At 47.9% G+C, this 24,612-nt stretch overlaps 1 protein-coding gene across 2 annotated transcripts in view; it reads right to left on the bottom strand.

The window, feature by feature from the left end:
• LOC140397116 (regulator of G-protein signaling 6-like) overlaps nt 1-22,650 on the bottom strand; it is a 941,371-nt gene extending 918,721 nt beyond the window's left edge. The window contains exons 1-2 of one of the 2 annotated variants that reach the window (XM_072486131.1): nt 22,384-22,650; nt 21,719-21,825 (exon numbers count right to left, since the gene is read on the bottom strand). In XM_072486131.1, the coding sequence (XP_072342232.1) occupies nt 21,719-21,802 (84 nt within the window). In that variant the 5' untranslated portion in view covers nt 21,803-21,825; nt 22,384-22,650. Of the gene's footprint in view, nt 1-21,718; nt 21,826-21,927; nt 22,016-22,383 lie in introns of those variants that run through there. The other variant, XM_072486132.1, reaches the window with a different exon arrangement.
• Between the last annotated feature and the right edge of the window lie 1,962 nt (nt 22,651-24,612).

Here is a 24,612-nt window from a genome sequence, read left to right as displayed (position 1 = left end):
AACCTCCTCCCCGGCACGGACCCCCCCCCCCATTCCCCTCCCCGGCACGGACCCCCCCCCCATCCCCCTCCCCGGCACGGACCCCCCATCCCCCTCCCCGGCACGGACCCCCCCATCCTCCTCCCCGGCACAGACCCCAACCTCCTCCCCGGCACGGACCCCCCCCATCCCCCTCCCCGGCATGGACATCCATCCCCCTCCCCGGCACGGACCCCCCCCATCCTCCTCCCCGGCACGGACCCCCCCCCCATCCCCCTCCCCAACCGGGACCCCATCCTCCTCCCGGCACGGAGCCCAACCTCCTCCCGGCACGAACGCCCCCCCCCATCCTCCTCCCCGGCACGGACCCCCCCATCTTCCTCCCAGGCACGGACCCCAACCTCCTCCCCGGCACGGACCCCCCCATCCTCCTCCCCGGCACGGACCCCAACCTCCTCCCCGGCACGGACCCCCCCCCCCCCCCATCCTCCTCCCGGCACGGACCCCAACCTCCTCCCCGGCACGGACCCCCCCCCCATTCCCCTCCCCGGCACGGACCCCCCCCCATCCCCCTCCCCGGCACGGACCCCCCCATCCCCCTCCCCGGCACGGACCCCCCCATCCTCCTCCCCGGCACAGACCCCAACCTTCTCCCCGGCACGGACCCCCCCCCATCCCCCTCCCCAGCACGGACCCCCCATCCCCCTCCCCGGCACGGACAACCCATCCCCCTCCCCGGCACGGACCCCTCCATCCTCCTCCCCGGCACGGACCCCCCCCCATCCCCCTCCCCGACACGGACCCCATCCTCCTCCCCGGCACGGAGCCCAACCTCCTCCCCGGCACGAACGCCCCCCCCCATCCTCCTCCCCGGCACGGACCCCCCCATCTTCCTCCCAGGCACGGACCCCAACCTCCTCCCCGCACGGACCCCCCCATCCTCCTCCCCGGCACGGACCCCAACCTCCTCCCCGGCACGGACCCCCCCCCCCCCCCCCATTCCCCTCCCCGGCACGGACCCCCCCCCCATCCCCCTCCCCGGCACGGACCCCCCCATCCCCCTCCCCGGCACGGACCCCCCCATCCTCCTCCCCGGCACAGACCCCAACCTTCTCCCCGGCACGGACCCCCCCCCATCCCCCTCCCCAGCACGGACCCCCATCCCCCTCCCCGGCACGGACACCCCATCCCCCTCCCCGGCACGGACCCCTCCATCCTCCTCCCCGGCACGGACCCCCCCCCATCCCCCTCCCGACACGGACCCCATCCTCCTCCCCGGCACGGAGCCCAACCTCCTCCCCGGCACGAACGCCCCCCCCCATCCTCCTCCCCGCACGGACCCCCCATCTTCCTCCCAGGCACGACCCCAACCTCCTCCCCGGCACGGACCCCCCCATCCTCCTCCCCGGCACGGACCCCAACCTCCTCCCCGGCACGGACCCCCCCCCCCCCCATCCCCCTCCCCGGCACGGACCCCCCATACCCCTCCCCGGCACGGACCCCCCCCATCCTCCTCCCCGGCACGGACCCCAACTTCCTCCCCGGCACGAGACCCCCCCCATCCCCTCCCAGCACGGACCCCCCATCCCCCTCCCCGGCATGGACCCCCCATCCCCCTCCCCGGCACGGACCCCCCCATCCTCCTCCCCGGCACGGACCCCTCCCCCATCCCCCTCCCCGGCACGGACCCCAACCTCCTCCCCGGGCACGGACCCCCCATCCTCCTCCCCAGCACGGACCCCCCTCCCGGCACTCCCCCGGAGCCCAGCCCACTCTAACCACCCCCCCCCCCCCGCCCCCGCCGCACACACACACAACCCGAGACACACCTCTCCCCACACATTCAGACTGCGGCCACGCCATCGCCTGCCCAGCGGCCAACCCCCCAGGCCGTCACTCACCTCCACGCTGGTCGGCGTGAACCTGGAGCACAGGTTCACGCCGATGAAAAGGAGGTTGATTTACGGTCATCACGTCGACGGGACTTCGGCCCATCCGGAAGGGAGAATATCGGCAGGCCCAAAAATCGGCTGCCTTGCGCAGACCCGTGCATTCTCCGTGGCAGCGGCGACATTAACGCCCCGCCGACTTTTCTCCCTTCGGAGACTTCGGCAACCGGCGGGGGCGGGATTCACGGCGGCCAACGGCCATTCTCCGACCCTCTGGGGGGTCGGGAGATGACGCCCCAGTTTAGGATTGTTAACACTAGTTAGACCTATTCCTGGAGGGTTGATCAGATGAACACCAATTTCAATGGATTGAATTTCCCCCCTGTCCACAAAAAATGACTCTCCATTCAATCTATCAAATGTTGATTGATGTTGATATGTTGATATTAAGCCCAGGAATGTCTATTAAATCGCAGTAATTAATTGTAAGTTTTTCCGATCATTACAAATCATTGTGGCAAAAAAAGATTCTTTCATAAATTAATTTGACAAAACGTAAATCGACTTGCACTCTCGATCACCTCCAGCTTAAAAAGAACAGTAGCCAGTGGTGAGCTGCACAATGAAGGACTGTTGACAGGTTGTGTACATCCGGAAAGTTTAATGTTGATAGAAGTGATTACTTGGGATGATTAGACACCATGAGCGAAATTCTCCCCAACGGCGCGATGTCCGCCGACTGTCGCCCAAAACGGTGCCAATCAGACAGGCATCGCGCCGCCCCAAAGGTGCGGAATGCTCCGCATCTTTGGGGGCCGAGCCCCAACATTGAGGGGCTAGGCCGACGCCGGAGGAATTTCCGCCCCGCCAGCTGGCGCGGAAATTACATCTCGGGGCGGCGCATGCCGGAGACTTCAGCAACCGGCAGGGGTGGGATTCACGGCGGCCAACGGCCATTCTCCGACCCGCTGGGGGGTCGGAGAATGACGCCCCATAGCTGGAATCTGGGTCTGTCCGACACACCAACTCTCATGTTTTGTTTTCATTATGCCACCAGCTCATTCTTCACCATGACTGTTAGCAGCAGTGCGCAGGGGATCGATTCACTGTTCTACGGGACTCTATGCCAATGTAGGAGGATTAGAAACCGATTCATCCCCTGGTCCTAACTGCAACTTCTATCCATGGAGCATCATTAACACCGGATGACATGCCAAGGTGCTTCCCAGAAACGTTACCAAACAGAACCTCACCCTGAACCCATTAGGAGATATTCAGCGAGATGGTCAAAATCTTGGGCAAGCAGGTAGGTTTGAAGGAGTGTCTTAAAGGAGGAGAAGAAAATAGATATATAGACATCTTTGCGGCTCAAGGCGTGGCCAATAGTGAAGCGATTAAAATTGGGGAAATGGAACACCACAGATATAATGGAGGATTATGGGGCCAAAGTAAATTACTGAGACAGGCAGGGGTGAAGCAATGGAGGGATTTGAAAACAAGGATGAGAGTCTTGAAATCCATGGTGACGCTTAACCAGGAACCAAATGTAGGTCAGTGAGCATAAGAGTAATGGATGTATGTAAGTTAGAACATGGGCAGAAGAGTTTTGGATAACCTCATGTTAAAGCAGGTGGGGATGGCAAGCCAGCCAGTCATATGTGGGGATAATCAAGTCTGGGGGTAACAAAGACACAGATGAGGTTTTCAGAAACAGATGATCTGAGGCAGGGATATGGTTGGGTGATGTGAGGCTGGCATGATGAGCAGGCATGAGAATCTTAGACATTGTTTTTTAGAAACTGTACTTTTACAAAGTGATGGACTTAATTGGCGGGATTCTCCGTTCCTGAGATTAAGTGTTGATGCCGGGGCAGGATTCGTGGACATCCATGACAGCAAAATTGACACCGCACCTGCACCAACTCAGCAACCACTAGGGACTAGCAGCAGCACCACATGGAATGCAATTGGATCCAATGAGAAATGGTGCCGGATTCACCGGATTCGCGAATGACACTCAGGAGGCTGACAAGCTGCATAGCACTCCCTACACACACCACCCCAGCCAACAAGATGCCACTGGTTGTGCTGGAGTTCGCTCATCCCCCTGATGGGTCGGCTGGAGCCAGAGGGCACCGAGGAGGGGTGATATGACCTTTGGCCCTAAGTTCACAGTAGGCATTTAGCAGTGTGCATAGCTGCATGGCTGCTTTGCAGGCCGCAGCAATGGTGCTCTGTGCCCGTCCACACCGACCCCACAGCCCTCCTCCTGGCCCCGCCCCCCCCCACCCTCCTGCTACTCCCCCTGGCCCTTTCTGTATCCCCTTTCTCTCAGCAGCCATGGCCTCTGTTCACGATTTTTAAAAGCACAAGTGAACCTCGCCACCGGGAATTCTCCCCAGTGAAGGCAGAGAATCGCGGACGCCCCGGAGAATACCGGATCATGCCCGCTAATGATATGCCAACAGCATTTACTGTATGTGCGTTCTGGAACGCACTGACACTGCTGTTGAGGCAATGGAGAATTGTGATTTGCCGTGAAACGGATTCTCTGCCCAATCGTGTATCCTGATTTCAGCGTTGGCCGACGGAGAATCCGCCCAATCGCTGCAACAGATCACCTGACCTTTGCAACTTCAAAATTGCCAAACTTCTGGAAGCTTCTAAAGTGGATTACAATGCCCATGGCCTCATGCAATGGTGCGCCTGCCATTGGAACATCGCACCTGCCATCGTCAGGACCAGCCCCCTCCCACCCCCCTCCCCCTCACCACCTCCGTCGCCCAAACAACAAAAGGCAATAAACACTTGGGTCCTGTCTCCAGAACTGCCAGGCAACAAAGGGGAGATGCCAAAACTGATTATGCAGAAGCTACTGATAAAGACTCCTATCTGCCTCTTTTCTATATCGATGGTTTTGACAATCGGAGGTGGAAGCTACCTCATTAAAATGAACACAGTGGCCGGGATTCTCTCAGCCCACACCGGGCCGGAGAATCGCCTGGCCGGGCGTTAATCGCGCGACGCCGCTCCACCGATTCTCGGAGAGCAGAGAATCGGTGCCATTGGCGCCAGCGCGGTCGCGCCCCCTCCCCCCCCCCCCCCCCCAGTGATTCTCAGCCCGGGATGGGCCAAGCGGCCGCAAAAAAATTCCGAGATCCGTGGCGCCCATTTGACACCGGTATCGGCAGCTGGAGCACCATGGATCGCTCCAGTACCGTGCTGGTCCCCTGTAGGGGTCAGAATCACTGCTCCTGAGAGCATGTTGACGCCGTCGTGAAACGCGACGGTGTTTACGACAGCGTCAACACTTAGCCTCAGGATCAGAGAATCCGACCCACTATGTTTTTAAAATTCATCAACGAATGTGTGCATCGCTGCTGAGACCAGAATTTATTGCTGTTCTAACCCCTACGAGGACCAAGGAGAAGCCATTATCAGTCTCCCGGAAGGACCCGTGGAACACGAGCCTCCCAGACAGGGAGCGGAGGCCACCCGGCTGGAGCTTGGTACAAACATACAACAAAGCGGGCCCAAAGCAGGGGCTGGGGTGGTTAGTTTTCCCAGAGAGGACTGGAGTGGGAGGGAGTTACTGCTGTGAACAGAATATTGTATATCGTTTTTTTAAAATTTAGGCTACCCAATTATTTTTTTCCAATTAAGGGATATTTAGCATGGCCAATCCACCTACCCTACAGATCTTTGGGCTGTGGGGGTGAAACTCATGCAGACAAGGGGGGAATGTGAAAACTCCGCACGGACAATGAGAGCTGGGATCGAACCCATCTCCTCAGCGCTGTGAGCCAACAGAGCTAATCACTGCGTCACCGTGCCGCCCGTTGTATATCGTTAAATAAATCTGTTCTACTACCGCTGGCTTCCTCAAGTTGCTCAAATTTCACATCGCTAATTGCCCTTGAGAAGGTGGTGGTGAGCTGCGAACTTGAACTAATACAGGCCTTGAGGTGTAGATACACACACAGTGCTGTTAGGGAGGGAGTTCCAGTATTTTGATCATGGGGCGGTGAAAGAATCAGCTTGTAAGTGTTTAAGCACAGATAGTGAATAAATACATTCCCGGACTGCGAGTGGTATGATAGAGGAGTCCTTTTTGCCCCCTCCTCATGTGGCTGTAACATTACGGACAGAAGAAGGTCATCAGAATGAGGTGGTTCAGTTATTTTCTCTGTAACAAGGCTGTCTTAGTGATGGCGCAAATATGTGTTCAGTAGCTCATCTCAGGGTCCGGTACAACATCAGCGTTGCACATCCACTACTGAATGTTGCACCACAGTCACCCACTTAGAGACAGTGAAAGGCCCCAGAGAGGTGGTGGCATGAGAGTTCATTGGCATCAGTGATCATGAGGAAACTGACATTGTTTTGTTGACAAAGTAACTGGAGGGGTAGAATGCAGATGAAAATGACAAATTGCTCACTGCGATTATCTGGATATTGGGTGGTTAAAAATGAAGCATAACATGTTATCAGAATGGGTATGCTAGTCGATGATGTGGATGATGATGTATCACCGGACATCAGTCAGTCATGTGCTCAACACTCTGAACAGCAACGGACAGCTCTTAGGGAAATGGAGCCTTCTCGGTAACCCATCCGTACATTTTGTAAACAGTGTAAAATCAACTGGTATTAAGTAAATACCCTGGTCTGCCTACCGCTCCTCATCACAAGAGCTCAGGCCTAGCACGTTCGTCAAACAAAAGGCATAATAGTTATCTTGGATTATGTCTTGCTCAGGGGAGTGAACCTTGGAGTGGTACATGAAGAATGTAATGGCAGTAAAAAATGCAAACAAAAAACACAGTTCCGCAGTTTTAAAGTAATTAGTGAGAATGAGTTACTGTGACGCAGTCTGATTTTGACAGATTAAGGATGCAGTGAGAAACAAACGGCTTTAATTGTAGACTGACCATATCTAGAAAATTAGCTTCTATGCACCGTGGTCCAACAGTATTAATGCAATTCATTAAGCTAAGTAACTTAGGCAATTAAGCTTAAGTACCAGGCAATCAAGTAACTCTAATGCATTACCTTCTGACTGGGTGTCAAACACTTAACCACTTGAGCAACCATTCAACAGATATACAAAATTTTCCTGTTATTCAACTATCCTGAAAAACAGCCAGCAGTTAAGCTGACTGGCCAATGGTGCCAACTGAGGAACACATCGCAACCGAACCACACAACTTGTTGCAAAGCTCAGAAGGATATATCACTGCACCACGTGATGTACATTGTATCAGAAGAAGATATGATTTCACAAGTGCTCGGACAAAGAACTTAACAGGTTAACAATTGAAATAGGATACAATTATAGTACAGGTGGGTGACTATGGGACTTTTAAATCTCAGTAAGATAGAATTCCAGCGGTGTTAGCACACCTGATAGATTTTCCATTTAACAAAAGTATTTGGCCACTGAACTTTAATTTTGTGATCTCCCCCAGCACAACAGATGGCTTTTAATTTATTCATCGGCGTTAAACATGGCCTCCACAGACTCCTGAAAGTATCATGTCACAATAAAAACAAACTTCTCCACGGTGAAGGTGCTAATATATAAAATCACAAGTGCAAGACGTGCGAGATGACCAGTTCATTAAATAAGTGATTTTAATGAAACGGAGTAAGAGCAGCTGCACATTACATAATTAGAAATTAAAAGTCTCACCCATTATTTGCAAGCCTGTTGGCATCTGTATCATGTTACCTCGCAAGATTGCAGATGAAAAGAAATATTTCCCACAAAGCTTTCACTGCATGTATCACATACATAATAGAAGCTATTTCATAGGACTACAGTTACATTAAGCCCAGAAAAAATGCAACAGCATAAATAGTATCACCAGAATATCAATACACATGGGGCTGGATTTTCTGCACCCCGATGCCGAAATCATGGGCGTCATTCTCCGACCCCCCGCCGGGTCGGAGAATGGCCGTAGGCCGCCGTGAATCCCGCCCCCACCCCCACCGAAGTCTCCGGTACCGAAGATTGGGCGGGGGCGGGAATCGGGCCGCGCCGGTTGGCGGGACCCCCCGCTGGATTCTCCGGCCCGGATGGGCCGAAGGCCCGCCCAGAAATTGCCTGTCCCGCCGGCATAAATCAAAGCTGGTATTTACCGGCGGGACATGGCGGCGTGGGCGGGCTCCGGGGTCCTGGGGGGGGGGCGCGGAGCGATCTGACCCCGGGGGGTGCCCCCACGGTGGCCTGGCCCGCGATCGGGGCCCACCGATCCGCGGGCGGGCCTGTGCCGTGGGGGCACTCTTTCCCTTCCGCCTCCGCCACGGCCTCCACCATGGCGGAGGCGGAAGAGACTCTCCCCACTGCGCATGCGCGGGAAACTGACAGCGGCCGCTGACGCTCCCGTGCATGCGCCGCATTTCCGCGCCAGCTGGCGGGGCAACAAACGCCATTTCCGCCAGCTGGCGGGGCGGAAATCCCTCCGGCGTCGGCCTAGCCCCTCAATGTTGGGGCTAGGCCGCCAAAGATGCGGAGCATTCTGCACCTTTGGGCCAGCGCGATGCCCGGCGGACATCGCGCCATTGGGGGAGAATTTCGCCCCATGTTCGGCAATGGGGCGGAGAATTCAGTTTCACGCATGAAATCGAGACTGGCACTGGTTCTGCGATTCTCCTCCCCCCCGAAAAGCCGGGTATCCACCACCTGAGGTCATTGCCTGAGGCCCGCCCAGCTATGCTCTGACCGGCCGAATTCCCGACAGCATGGATCTGATCTGGTCCTGCCGTTCTGGAAACTCGCGAGTCCGTGGCCGCCACAGTCAGGGGCGAGCCGATCGGAGGGCAGGGGGAGCCTCATTCGGGACTGGGATTTGTTTGTGCGGGCGGTCCGGGCCGGGGGCACTATTTCCGCGGTCTAGGTCCGTGGGCTGAGCCCGCCATGGAGCATGGCGCTGCCGCTGCAGGCCACTGCCGTGCGCATGCGCGGCCTCTGACCCAGAAGTGCGGGGTCCGTATCGGCAGCTGGAGCTGCGAGCTCCATGACAGCTGCCTGCCTATCCCCTTCAAGATGGTGAATCTGTAGCCTTTTGATGCCATTTTCACAAAGCCATGGGGACATAGTCCGGAAAATGGAGAATCCAGCCCATGATCCATCGGAAACATGAGAGCACCCTTTGGTTTAGTTGTAATTGTGGCCTTCCATATTAAGATATTATCTGGAAATTGTATTTTAAACTACATGATTCTTAATCTGAGAGAGTACGTTGAGCATGTAACACTGTCTGTAGTGAATACAAAATCGAGTGCATAAGAATGTGCACTGGGAGATCATTTCAAAAATTAAGATTCCTGAGCTCATAACCTCTGAACGACAACAACCAAAGATTAAAAGACGTGTGCAGTTGGATGTTGTTTTCCCCCCCATATTTTGGGAGAATATTGCATTGTTCTGTAAAGAAGGTTGTGTGCCTGTGTAAATTATTTAATTTAGCTGGGAAAAGGTTACTAGAGACAGGTTGTATGGGAGGCTTAATGCATGAAAGAGTGCAGGTGCATGCATTTGTTTGTTTTTCAATTAAGGGGCAATTTAGCATGACCAATAAACCTACCCTCCATATCTTTGGGTTGTGTGGATGAGACCCATGCAGACAGGGAGAATATATAAACTCCACGCAGACAGTGATTTGTGGCCAGGATCAAACCAGGGACCTTGGCAACGTGAGGCAGCAGTGCTAACCATGCACCCCAGTTCATGCATTTGTAATGAGACTTTCTTGGTGGAGTGTTTGATAAGTGGGTGGCATGGTAGCACAGTGGTTAGCACTGTTGCTTCACAGCGCCAGGGTCCCAGGTTTGATTCCCCGCTGGGTCACTGTCTGTGCGGAATCTGCATGTTCTCCCAGTGTCTGCGTGGGTTTCCTTTGGGTGCTCCGGTTTCCTCCCACAAGTCCCGAAAGACGTGCTTTTAGGTAATTTGGACATTCTGAATTCTCCCTCGGTGTACCCAAACGGGGGGGGGGGGGGGGGGGGGGGGGGGGAGGTACCAAGAGCCACCCACTGCCACTGCTTCCGAATCCGCACCCACTCTCTGCAACTCCCCCCCCCCCCCCCCCCCCCCTCAGTGGTGCTGCTGAGTGCAAGAGCTGCCAGTCTCTGATTGGTTGGCTGCTCTTGGTTGGCTGCTCTTGGTAAGCGGGAATTGATTCTTGGTGAAGGTCCACCACTGGCCTCGCCAATGCCTGATTGGTGTGTGTTTCGGCACACCGGTCTTTTAACTTTGTCAATCCCCTGGTGCACTGTGCTTGGAAACATTTTTATGATCCCAGTTGATGTTATAATTGGACGGTAGATCCCAGAATGGAACCCTGGCTCAAAAGACAACATTGGCCTTTTGTAATCAAATATGAAGGAATAGAGTCACAAAACTGCAAATTATTTTTTTACCAACAAGAAAAAAACATTTATTAAACATGAAAAGCTAGATTATTATACAATACTCCTTTAATCCCCCCTTATCTTAACAAATACACACAGATCTAAAGATTAACATGGATTACAAAGTACATCTTAACATACATGGGTCTCATTAACACACAAAATTCTTTTGAAACACACAAGATGCCTATGGTCAAATACACACTTCACTCTGAAACCCCAAGTGAAGATCTGTGCATGCCTCCTCAGAATTCCATCAAAGAACAAAGAACAAAGAAATGTACAGCACAGGAACAGGCCCTTCGGCCCTCCAAGCCCGTGCCGACCATGCTGCCTGACTAAACTACAATCTTCTACACTTCCTGGGTCCGTATCCCTCTATTCCCATCCTATTCATGTATTTGTCAAGATGCCTCTTAAATGTCACTATCGTCCCTGCTTCCACCACCTCCTGCGGCAGCGAGTTCCAGTCACCCACTACCCTCTGTGTAAAAAACTTGCCTCGTACATCTAATCTAAACCTTGCCCCTCTCACCTTAAGCCTATGCCCCCTAGTAATTGACCCCTCTACCCTGGGGAAAAGCCTCTGACTATCCACTCTGTCTATGCCCCTCATAATTTTGTAGACCTCTATCAGGTCACCCCTCAACCTCCGTCGTTCCAGTGAGAACAAATCGAGTTTATTCAACCGCTCTTCATAGCTAATGCCCTCCATACCAGGCAACATTCTGGTAAATCTCTTCTGCACCCTCTCTAAAGTCTCCACATCCTTCTGGTAGTGTGGCGACCAGAATTGAACACTATACTCCAAGTGTGGCCGAACTCAGGTTCTATACAGCTGCAACATGACTTGCCAATTCTTATACTCAATGCCCCGGCCAATGAAGGCAAGCATGCCGTATGCCTTCTTGACTACCTTCTCCACCTGTGTTGCCCCTTTCAGTGACCTGTGGACCTGTACTCCTAGATCTCTCTGACTTTCAATACTCTTGAGGGTTCTACCATTCACTGTATATTCCCTACCTGCATTAGACCTTCCAAAATGCATTACCTCACATACCTCAGATGACTGTCATGTCAGAGTATCAAACTCTATCCCCAAAACATGCTTTAAAATCATCTCTCATAATCGTGCTTTCCATTAGCAGTTTGTATTCCAACCTCTAGTCCGTGATTTTCAAAAGACTATTGTAAACCGAGATTCTGTTTCATTTTTACCCAGAGAATCCATTCCAGAATATTACACCAACTCTTAACATTCCTTTGTCTCGACTGACTTCCACTGTTACACAAACTCTGATATCTGGTCAATACTGTCTTCCCAATTACTTTAAATTTGTTTTGCAGATGTCAGTAAGACTTCACTGCGGGATTCCACACTTCAGGATTACATTAAAAATCTATCTACACACCAGCCAATTCCTCCTCAGTGTTGTCTATGGTGCCTATGAACAGTATCCTGTTCTATTTCCAGGTTTCTAGAACCAATCGTCCTTTAGTTTCTCTGGAGCTTGCTTTCTTGCAGATTACTCCATGGTAAAGCCTCTCTTGCCTTGAGCAGAGATGAGAGATGTTTCCTCTTTGGGTGTTTATCTGCAACTGCTCCGGCTTTCAGTTAACAAAAAACTAAGAACAAAGGAAAGCTTTTTGTTTTACTTTACAAGGGCTTCTAGTTACAAAGCAATGCCTGCATACCACTGTTGGTCTATTGATTCTTCATGCCGTGGCTCTCTCTATCACAATAAAATCCCAGTTAGAACTCAAACCATCCCCCATACATACAAATACCTGTGTCCAGCATGAATCTAACTACAGGTTTTAACCTTCCAGGCACAGAAACGTTAAACAAAACCCACCTGAAACTATACCTTATTTCTAGTGTTTACCCATACACATATAAATCCTTTAAAACTATGTTTGGTTTCCTGACAATGTGCACTGGGGTCAAGCATAGTAGTTACAAATAAATCATATCTGCTGAATGCAAGGTGCTGAATTAAGAGTGTCAGACAATTTTAAAATATACCAGCTCTTAGGTGCAAGTTTTCCCAAAGCAAATTGGTGCCAAAATGCTAAACGAGTCCTCAGGATAATAATGCATCATATCAAAGTAATATTCTTAGAAAGCAAGGAAATGTATAAGCAAATAAAATACATTAATGTAAGAAAATCTTGTAAGTCCTGACAGTAGTTTTTCAAAACAATAATGAACTGAATATTGCTATTTAAAAAGGAGAAAGAAGCAAAGTATTCTCCAGTGTTACAGAAAAGAATGTCTTACTTAAACTGAGGACATTTTTGACTCACCTCTTTTTGCTGAATGGCATAGAGAAACAACATGCATTTATTCAGCATCATTAATGTAAAAACAATCCAAAAGGGTGTCACAAATAAAGATCATAAGCAAAAGAAGGACCATCAAGTTGGGCCTCTTTGGTTCTGGGCAACTTATCTTCTGGAAGCGGTTTCCTAGAGTCCTTTGACTCAGATTGGTTTGAAATAGGCAACCTTAGTTTATGGTGTGACTGGAATGACCAGCTCTGACTCAGAAGTACTCCTTCTTGGCAATAATATTGGCATAATTTTTTACAGTCCATTTTTTTCTCCAAGGCACCATTATTGCCGCATCCTCCCCCAAATTTTCCTTCACTTAAGACTAGTTACTTGAAACTACTACATCACAGAATGCAATCATTACATTGTACTGATTCGTAGCTGTGTACAACAGAAGACTACCTAATAAACCAAGTCACAAATACTGACTGGTGGCATGGATATTGCTCTACACAATACAAATGCTTTAAGCAAATGGTAATCTGAGCACTAAGTTCCAGATATATTCAGCTTCACTTTATGAAGCAACCATTATAGGACCAATTACACATTCTTTTTTTTAGCAATGGCAGCAAGGGTGGTACGATGGCACAGTGGTTAGCACTGCTACCTCACGGCGCAGAGGACCCGTGTTCGAATCCCAGCCCTGGGTCACTGACAGTGTGGAGTTTGCACATTCTCCCCGTGTCTGCGTGGGTCTCACCCCCACATCCCAAAGATGGGCAGGGTAGGTGAATTGGCCATGCTAAATTGACCCTTAATTGGAAAAAAAAAATTAAATTATATTTTAAAACAGCAATGGCATCAGTATGCTGGAGTTTGATACCTACTTATTCCATTGGAATTACTGACATTTTTACAAAAATAGAGAGGTAAAACAAATAGCATCAACCGTATTGCTGAGAAGCAGGTTCCCCACTGATCTCGATTCACTGCAGGAAGTCATGTTAATCAATACTTTTCACAGAATAAGGCAGATGATTTTGATCCACCAGTATGAAATACTGCATGGGAAATGGTATGAAATACTGGTGTGGGGAAAATATTAAAAACAATAATATGATTAAGATCCCTCATATAATCTAAAATAACCAAAGAATACAAAGGGCCGCGTGGTATTTGTGTGGTTCCATTGCGTGTTGATCTGATTTGCCTCCGATCTCTCTTGCTATGGACATACCCTGAGTACAGGGCACGCAGTTTTGCTTAGCAATGAGGTATCTGAGGGCTAGTTATTTCAGGATTCGGATACATAAATCTTTTCAAGCACTTTGGTTCAGGTAGTAAACCCCTCACCTTGACATCTGAAGCTTGTGGGTTGGGGGCCCCACACCAAACCTTGAGCTTGTAGCTCAGGCTACACCACAGAGAGAGGGCAGGAGTGTTGAAGGTGCCCGCCTTTGAATGAAATGTTAAGCTGGGGGCTCCGCTGATTTGCGCTGGTTGGTTCACGTTGATGTTAAGGATGCCCTTGAGCTACTCGAAAAAGAGCAGAGGATCCTCGGGAAAAAGCTTGATCAATACTCTGTCAACCAAGGCCACTAAAAAAAGCACACAGCTGAAATTACCATTAATTTCATTGCTGCTTGTGGAGACTTGATTGAAGAATAGTTGCTTATGTAACAACGGCCACTGCAATCCAAAAGACTCACTGTGTGAGGCTTTAAGATGCTTCAATGATGTGGCAGGAACAGTAAAACATTCTGGTATTTCTCCTCTTTTACTGAAGAAAGATGTCCGGTACTGTTCCAGCGAACCAGCTTTAGAGGCAGTAAGGATCCAACACATTCCCAACACATCTGAGGAAAGCAATGCAGTACATTGAGATATTGGGATGAGAAACAACAAAATAAATATGCCTCATCCCAAAGTAAGATATCATTCGGAGTTATCCTTTCACACTTGTATTTTATCCCTTTGCCAACTGTCATATCCTTCTTCCGCTAAGACTCTTAATAATAATAATCGCTTATTGTCACAAGTAGGCTTCAATTAAGTTAGTGTGAAAAGCCCCTAGTCGCCACATTCCGGCGCCTGTTCGGGGAGGCTGGTACGGGTGGCTGGTACTTTTGGTTTATAACAGCAGTTGCGGATGACAATGGTTCAAATCAAACATAATTTCATATGAAACATAATCCTCAATTAAACCACAGTCATCTTTACATAAAAGAAACCTAAAATTCACAGCAACTGGTGCCAGAGACATCTCCCTTGTTCGAGGAGTCAGTCAGTTGAACAAAATTATCAAAAAGATCCTGTGGGTTCAGCGGCAGAAGTGTGCTGAGGGCTCGTCAGGGTGTCTGGTTCGTGTATGTGTGTGTGGTGGGGGAGGGGACTAAGACCCGAGGATATGATTTTCCCTGCTGGTTTCATAACCCTATCGTCAGGCTCAAATGGAAGTCAGATGCCCGCGCTGCGTGGGAAACGGTCAGTTACCTGTGCTTTCCCCCAATTTTGCAATTAATGGCCAGATGGTGGGCTTGTCAACCAATTAAAGACAGCGGACAGGCTCTCAAAGCTGGAGGGCCAATCAGCGGTCCTCTATCTTGGAAGCAGCTACCGAATGTCACATCAGGAAAGTGAGGGTAAGGGTGCTTCAAAATGGAGACACTCTCTCGCCAACATTATGAAATTTGAAGTTGAAAAACAGAATCAACAGCGAGGCACCCTCTGGGACACTGGCCTCCTGGTTTGCCACTTGGAGGCTGCCTCCAGACAACTGTGCTGTTCCCCGCCACCTGCAGTGACCTGGGGGATAACCAGTAAATCTCAGTCGTCCTGCGTTAGCAGGCCTTCAAATCAGTTAATTGACTACCCAAAGCTTAGAACGTTAAAAAGCCTGCCCCATGGTTCTAACTTCTGAGTACTGTCGAAAACCCCATGATGGAATGACAGGTGAGTGTCAAATGAAGACAGCATTGAGTTTGGCCTTGATACCAACCACCTCCTCTCCACCCTCTGCCTGTGCTCATAGGTGAAAGAAGACCACTGGGGTCAGGCTATTTGAGGGCACCTGACTTCTGTAGAACTTGTTATGGTACACCCTCGAGCTGGGTGTGGCTATAATCTATGTACGGCACCAGAAAATAAATGATAGTAGGTCTAAAGTTAGTCTGTAGCCATCAAAGGAGTCACATCAAGGACTCTCCATGATTGTACGTGTGACAAAATCTTCGGAATAAAGAACCCATATTTGAGTTTACCAATGTGATGTGAGTGGTCCGTGTGTTTGTGTTCAGAAGTAAAAAACCGGAAGCGCAACAGAACTATAACTTTCATGAAAAGAGGAGTAAATTGGCAGATAAATTTGCAAAATAAATTCACAATGAAATAGAACCAAGGAAACCTGCTATCCCCATCAAAGTGAAACTGGTTGCATTCCATTCTGAACCTGTATATTGTAAAGAGGTAATGTAATAGGAATCACAATTTAATTGCTTGGTACCAAAGTACCATGAAACCTCCAGTGAATGCGATGTTTTGTACTCTAAACGTTGGACAAAATCCCAGTGCTGCAAATTAAGTTTAGACAAATTATTTATTTCTACTCATCAGCATCAAAGCAAAAAAGAAGATGGCATCCTCGTGAATGTATCTACATGAAAGGCAGAGGGCGACACTTAATTCTATAAACAGTTTCAGATTCAGAGAGACAAGAGAGAACACAAGCAAGATTTTGAATGATGCTATGTTGCTTAGGTAGCATTTCTAGCACGGTTTATTTTTAGTTTCAATATAAAAAAAATTAGTTCATCAGTAAACATGATCTTGTCTGTCAAAACTACGATTCACAATATATATGCAATGCCTGGCAATTTATTCTCAGAAAGCTACTCAGGTTCTCAGAGAGGAAAGTAGAATTAATTCAGATCACAACAATCCAGAATTATAATTTGTAATGCGAGCCTGAACAAGGATTCTGATTAATCCGTGAGAGATCCGTCACAAAATAATTAGATAATGAAGAATGTTCATTACTTCTAAAATAAGAAATGTAGAATTCGTTATTTGAAGCTCATAATGACGGTGTTGTATTTGCTGCTGGAAATGGAGTAGTGATGGGTACAACTAAAGCAAAAAATTTCTGAAATCTAATTGTCTAGGTGTTACATTACTGAACATATTATATTTCATCAATAAACAATTAGCTATTTGCAGACACATAAGCTCCAAGCTAAATGCTTCGTGAAATTTGCTGAATTGGCTCACTCCATAGTACAGCGTGAGCCAGTGAGACAACACTGGTTGCAGATAAAGCAGGTATTTCTCTGGGCGAGGTATGGGCAGACGGGGGAGGTAAAATATCAACATATTAGTGAATTTACGAGTCTTGCATGCAATCGTCTATGTATATTGCATTATTCTCAATTTCAACAAATAGCATTCACAATTCCGTGCACAGAAAAATCTAGGCATCCCCTCATTTTTTTGAACCGAGTTAACAAAGGAAGTGAGTTGCTGAGAGAATGTTTCAGTCAAGAAAGCCTTTGAGAGTCACAGTTTATCTTAAGCTCTAAGCAGGAAGCTCAAATTCTCCACTCTTAAAAACAACAAACAATAGCAAATCGTACAGCAAAACAAACTGAGATGAATGCAGAGAAGGTTGTATTTTCAACAAGAGGAAAATAGTGGCAAATTGTCTTTGATTTATTGTGAAGGCCTTTAAGAAACTTGATGAAATGAAATGCACTTTATGAACATAAATTGCTCCCGTTGCAGGAGGGAAGGACAAAATGGAAAAATTGCAGGAAGTAAGATTCAATTTGATGCCATTCCACTGTGCACTGGAATATTGCAGCCCTTTGGTGTCCCCTGCAGATTGAAATAACTCTCCAGGCACTTGGAGCTTGAGTTTTGACCACCACCAGGGCCAGGATCAGTGGTGGAAGAGGGCTGAAAGTAATGCTGTTAGCCTGCGTGCTGGTTGTCCGACACCATCCTACTTCTATGCTATTTTTGCGGAGGTGGGATCAGGAGTGGCAGGGCTGCTTGCTTGCACTTGGCAGGTAGACAATCTGATTTGTTAAGCGCCAATTGAGGCCATTTAAAGGAAGCTGACTGGCGTTTTCAAGTCAGCATCCAGGATCCTTCAGGCAGCGAGGGCCAATCTAACTGCCTTGAGGTAGATTGGTGGGGTCAACACTCCAGTTAGGCCTGGAACCCCAACCTGCCTGGCTGGTGCAGGAACAACCTCAAATCATTCTGTAGATGTAGGCCGGAATTCTCTGCCCACTGCGATTCAATGTTCCCGTCGGCAGTGCATCTCTACCCGAGGATGTTCCTGCACGCCACCGAGAAATATACGGCTGGGGACTGGAGAATCCAGCATGTAGTCTTATTGCTTCCACCACCCCTGACCCCCACCACCACCCTCCTTCCCAACAGTGGTGGCCTGACTACAGAATCTATTTTAATTAAAAGGTTTATTTAAGGTTTGCAGCACCCTCTCTCTTCCTTACCCTCCATTCCAGCCTGCAGTTCTTTTCAAGCTGGATGATCTCGGATTGGCCATCCTGCTTCAAGAACCCATCCACTATCTTTAATTGGGTGGCAAATCTGCCCTCTGGCCATTGACTTCCCACCCTGGGGGAAAAATAATCACATGTGACTGTTTCTCCCTGCGGGGAGGTTCGGGACTGAGAAACCATCCAGATCTCTGCTTCTCGCCCCAGAAGGAAAATTCAGTTCTCAAAGAATAAAAATCATACATTGGCCAAGGTGGCCAGTTTGTTGTACATTAGCAGATTGGGATCTTCAGAAGCTTTCAATTTTTCAACTTTACACCTCCAAAAGAATTCACATGGCCATCTGTACTACCGTTCTTTTACATTTTCTACTGAAGGAAAGATTTAGCTGCTTCTGTCATTAGTAATTTTACTAACAATTAAAGGTTGACGAATATAGTTCTGTCTATCTATTGAGCTTTATTTTCCCCCTCGTTTAACTGTAGGCAAGTCGGTATGATTGTCAACTTACATCATTCTTAACAATGTTCCCAATTCCACTGTATAATGGTTTCAGGTTTCCCAGTTACAAATTCTTACAACCTGTAAAAGCAACAAATTGGTCTATCCCCTCAAACAGTGCTGTTTCACATCAGTCAGAGCTTTCACCAATATCAATAGCACTGAAACAGCAAGCATTGATTACTTTTTCACAAGGTGTCATTTGAAATGAAAGCCCTAATCACTGCCAATACATCTGTTTATCTGAGTCCTGCATTTAGATTTCAGCAGGCACCACAGACAGCAACATTTGCTTCACCAGTTAATTTACATTTCCCATGTAGCTAAATTATTCTTGAATACATTAGTCTCCGGTGAATGTGAAAATCTTTTTTTTTAAACTTTAAATCGTTCCATGTGTCTGTGCTAGTTTGCCAAAGCGGCAATTCACCTCGTGCCACTCCCTAGCCTTCCTTCTGCAGTCCTCTACACTCTCCCTTTTCCTAATAATCTAATTACCTCTTGAATGCCTCAATTGAACTTGCCTCCACTACACTCAGGCAGTGCATTGCAGACCCGAACCACTAAAAAGTTTTTCCCGATGTTGCGATAACTTCTTTTGCTAATTACCTTCAATCTATGCCCTCTGGTTCTTGATTCTTTCAAGATTGGGAACAGACTCTCCCAGGCCCCTTGTGGTTTTGAATACTTCTTATCAAATCTGCACTCAGCCTTCATTTCTCCAAAGTCAAATTAATCAGTTCACGTTTCTCTGCATTAAATTTCATCTGCCACTTGTCTGTCCATTCCATCAATCGTGGCCTTTTGAAGTTCTACACTATCCTCTCCACAGATCACAATACTTCCAAGCTTTGTATCATCCACAAATGTTGAAATTGTGTCCTATATACCAAGGTCTAGATCATTAATGTATCAGGAAGAGCAAACATCCTAACACCAAACCCCTGGGGAACTCCACTCTAAACCTTTCTCCACTCCGAAAGCATCCATTAACTTCTACTCTCTGTATTCTGTCAGTCAGTTAATTTCGTAAGCTTGCTGCTACTGTCCCTTTTATTCCACGAGCTATAATGCTGACAAGACTGCTGAGTGGCACTGTATCAAATGGCTTTTGGAAGCCCGTGTACACCACATCAACTGCGTTACCCTCAACAATCCTCTCTTTCACCTCATCTAAAAAATTCAAGTCAGTTAGTTAAACACAAATATGTTAACAAATCCTTGTGGGCTTTCCCTAATTAACCTGCATTTGTCACTATTAATTTTGTCCCAAATTTTCATTTCTGGAAGCCTCCCAACCACTGAGGTTAAACTGACTGGCCTGTAGTTGTCAGGCTTATCTTTACATCCTTTTTGAACAAGGTTGTGACATTTGCAACTCGTCTAAGGAAAACTGAGAAATGATAGCCTCTGCCTCCGCAATTTCTACTCACTCTTCCCTCACTATCCCTTGGATGCACCTTCTCTGGTGTTGGTGCCTTATGAACCTTAAGTGCTGACAGCCTATCCAATAGCTCATTCTTCTTAGTTTTAAACTCTTCGAATGTCTGAATTACCTCCTTTTTCACCATGGCCTAGGTGACATCTTTTTTCTTGGTAAAGAGAGATGCAGAATATTCATTTAAGACCTCAGCCAGGTTCCCCGGCTTCATGCTTAAATCCCCTTTTGGTCCCTAATTAGCCCCCATCCCTCCTTTTACCATCGTTTTGCTATTTATTTGCCCGAAGAAGACTCTTGGTGGAGCGACCACTTTAGTTCAATTGACTAGACAGCTGGTTTGTGATGCAGAATGAGGCCAGCAGCATGGGTTCAATTCCTGTATTGGGTGAGGTTATTCATGAAAGCATGCCTTCTCAACCTTGCCCCTCGCCTGAGGTGTGGTGATCCTCAGGTTAAATCACCACCAGTCAGCTCCCTTCCTCAAAGGAGAAAGCAGCCTATGGTCATCTGGGACTATGGCGACTTTATCTTTTATCTTAACATCTGTTTTCATACTCCCTCTCTGCTTCTATTCCTTCTGAACCTTCAATATTCAACTTGCTTATCGGTTGTACAAACTTCTGTCATAAGCGGACTTTCCCTTCTCATTATTAATCCCCATATCTTTTTGTCATCCAGGGAGCTCTGGATTTGTCAGCCCTACCTTTCCCTTTTATGAGAACATTCCTTGACTGTGCCTAAACTATCACTTCTTTAAAGGCAGCTCATTGTTCAGTCACAGTCTCATCTTCCAGCCTTCATGTCCAATTGATCTGTGTCTACAAGGCTTTCCAAGTACTGTTGTCCCATCCAGTCATCAATATGGGCAAACAAACCCAGTGCAAAGGTGAAACAGATTTGTATATTTCGAACTAACAACCTTTTCCAACTGATATCAGCAACTGGAGAAAAAAATAATCACACGTCAAAGAAACGTGACGGAGCAGAAGGGCTGCAGACTGGGAAAAATCATTATTGATGCTAATAATATTGATTGTGCAAGAATATTGTGCTTCAGTTTTCCGCACTGAAAGATTACAACATATGGAGCGGTGATACAGGAAAAGTCAATAGTTTCTAGATTTTCCCCAGGTAAATAATTTGCCCTTTGTCCTAATCAAAACATGCACTGTAATTGCAATAATATGTGTTTATATAGTGCCTTACTTATGCTGAAATGTCTCTGAGTGTATTGACTGTCTTTACGCGGGCAAACACAGGAGTTACGCGTTGTTTGCAAGACGCACAAACAGCTTAATCTGTTGCTTGTCAACTCAGTGGGATAATGTGGCGAGAGTGCCTGCAAGACCCTCCAGCGCTGCTTGAAAGACCACATTTTTCCAGAGAAGATGGACACAGACAGAGCGTCCCATCCTGGACATTACAATTGGACATTGTGGGTTAAACCTCGCAAAGAACAAAAGTTTCCTCCTTGCACCCACAGTAAAGTCGGCATGCTGAGTGCCCTTTACAAACACATCTTGAAGCCAAAGTTAACATTGTGATAATGATCCACTCAAGGGGCAAACAATTCAAAAGCCATAATCGGTATTCCTCAGACTCCCCCGCCCCCCCCCCCCCCCTTAAGGGAAGGAGGGGGCAGAACAAAATCCTAAACCCCAACAATTGAACACACATACACACATCCCTACCTTTCTGCACACCAGCATATTGGGAGAACTATCTTCGGCCTCAGTGGCCCCACACACAGTTTGTTCAGTCGTTCCCTGGGCCATGTGAAGACTTGAAAAGCTCGCCTCTAAATGGGGGGGGGGGGAAGCAAAATGAAATCTGTGACAATCCCGTCCTCACAGGAGCTTTGGCGAAGAATTTGAGAGAATAATTGTCCCACAAAACCTACTCGGAGGAAAACTAACAAACGCCCCCTTGGCTTCTGAATGAATGACAACCGATGAAGGCAGAAGAGAGGGAGGAATAAAAGGAAACAGATGTCAATTGGGGGGAAGAGAGTGCTCGCTGGCGGCGAGATACCAAATCTGCAACATGTCTTATTCTGTAAATATTAAATAGAGCCGGCCCCCAGCTTTCCCCAGTTGACGCACTAGCTGCAAACTATTTTTAACTCCAAAATAGGGGATGAGGAATGAATGACAAATAATTTTGAAGAGCGCATTATTAAAAGAGCTTTGTTATCTTTGAAAAAAACCACACATATTTGCATTCAACACACTTAGCCCGCAAAATAACAACCCCAAAACAACTGGAGATGTTTAAGGATGCTGTGTACATAAATAAATGTGGAAATATATACACACACACACACACACGTCCCTGCATCATCTGCTCTGTATCGTACCTTAGCAACCGAGGAATGACTTCTCCCTCCTCCAGGCGTAGAACGGTAGAATCAGGCAACGATGACCATGTCTAACTCGTGGGCAATCTGTTGAGATGGATTGATTCCCCCCCGCCCCCGCGTTTTATTGTTTTTTTTAAATATCAATCGGGTTTCAGCTTCTCCCGGAGGCGGGAGACGCCGAGGTTGTCTCCAGGTGAGTGAGGGAGGGGATGTGGGGAGGGGATGTGGGGAGGAGATGCAGCTTAAATTCTGACTGCTGGACAGTCGGGGCTGCACTCACTTACACTCACTCGTCCCTTCCCAATCCAGTCCAACAGGAACAAATGCAGCAGAAGCCAGCAGCAGCAGTGCCCACTGACGCTTCCAACTCCCCTCCGCTCCACAGGACCGACCGCACTCTTTTTAAGGCAACCTGAAGTTTATTGTGTTTTTTAAAAATCCCTTCTTGTATAAACATACCCGTAAACATTTGCGCCACGACAGCCGCCACAGCAGTTAATTCAGGCGGCGTCTTTAGCCCCCGCCCCCCAAGCAAGGGCTTTCTTTAAATTGTAAGACGGTGAAAACTTGCATAATGGTCTGCCAAATAAATGTGATTTTGTCTTTTTTTTTAATTATAAGCAGCTCTCCAGAGAGTGAGTGGTGCGGTGGAAGTTACGAGGGTAAATGTTGCCACCATATACATTCTGATGTTGTGATTCCTCATTTTCCATGAATTGGAGTGAGGTTAATGTATGTATTTTCTGGTGGGAAAATCACTTCCTCGAAAACATCGCCAAGCTATTTGTGTTGAACACCCGCAATCGTTCTGGTGATCCGTTTTCAAATTATTGAATTTATTAATAATCGCTTGTTGTCACAAGTAGGCTTCAATGAAGTTACTGTGAAAAGCCCCTAGTGCCACATTCGGGCCTGTTCGGGACGGCCAGTACGGGAATTGAACCTGCACTACTGGCCTTGTTCTGCATTACAAGCCAGCTATTTAGCCCACTGTGCTAAACCAGCCTCCCAAGTTGTCTAGGCTCCTTGGACAGCATCTTCCACGCCCACAACCTCTATCAGCTAGAAGGACAGGGGCAGCAGATACATGGGAACCACACCACCACTTGGAAGTTCCCCTCCAAGTCACTCACCATCCTGACTTGGAAATATATCGCTCCGCCGTTCCTTCACTGTAGCTGCGACAAAATCCTGGAATTGCCTCCCTGGTTGCACTGTGAGATGTACCTACAACACGTGGACTGCAGCAGTTTAAGAAGGCAGCTCACCACCACTTTCTCAAGATAACTTAGGGATCGGCAATAATTGCTGGCCTTGCCAGCGAAGCCCACATCCCATAAACATTTTTTTTTAAAGATAAATAACTATATTTTTCAGATCTGGCAGATTACTGTTAAGTATCCACTAGTTTTATGTCAGTGCCAACAGATGGATAAGTTCACAAGTTCCCATCCAAGTCACACACCATCTGAATGGGAAATATGCCATATTACTGTCACTGGGTCAAAATCCTGGAACTCCCTCTCTAACAGCACAGTGGGTATACCTACACCACTTGGACTGCAGCGGTTCAACATGGCGGCTCACCGCCACCTTTCAAGAGCAATTAGGAATGGCCAATGAATGCTGGCCAAGCCAGCGAAGCACACATTCCATGAACAAATAATGAAACAGATTCATTCATCAGGGAATCCCACGAATATTGCATTCACCAATACCACTAATAGTAATTTCAAAGTTTTGACCCTAAAATTAATCACCAGTAATTGTATAATTTACTGTTCAGTGCACAGCCTTACACGTTTCATTAGAAGCTTGCTAGGCAAAGGGCCCTGACCTCAACCTTATCATCCTATTCTTTTTTGAGCTAAGACTTTATGTACCTCTTTGAATCTTAATTAATTAGATTAGCAATTGGTGATCTACTAGAGGGATGACAATTGGTCTTCTGCTATTTTGTAAAATGAATAAAATGCAAAAACAGGCTGACGATAAGTTATCACCTCTTTCACTACCACCAAGGATCAATTTAACCCGTTCCATGTTTGAAATGAGTTGAACTGTTCTATCATCAGTTTTTGTATATTTTTCAGCATAGAATCATAGAATCATGACACTGCAGAGAGAGGCCATTTGGCCCATCGAGTCTGCACTACCCCTCTGAAAGAACACCCAATATAGGCCCATGGCCCCACCCTATCCCTGTAACCCAATAGCCCAAACTAA

The sequence above is a fragment of the Scyliorhinus torazame genome, chromosome 2 (genome assembly GCF_047496885.1).
Source record: "Scyliorhinus torazame isolate Kashiwa2021f chromosome 2, sScyTor2.1, whole genome shotgun sequence".
NCBI classification, from domain to species: Eukaryota; Metazoa; Chordata; class Chondrichthyes; order Carcharhiniformes; family Scyliorhinidae; genus Scyliorhinus; species Scyliorhinus torazame.
The sequence above is the reverse complement of the archived record's forward strand: the minus strand, read 5'-3'. Positions and strand labels throughout refer to the sequence as shown.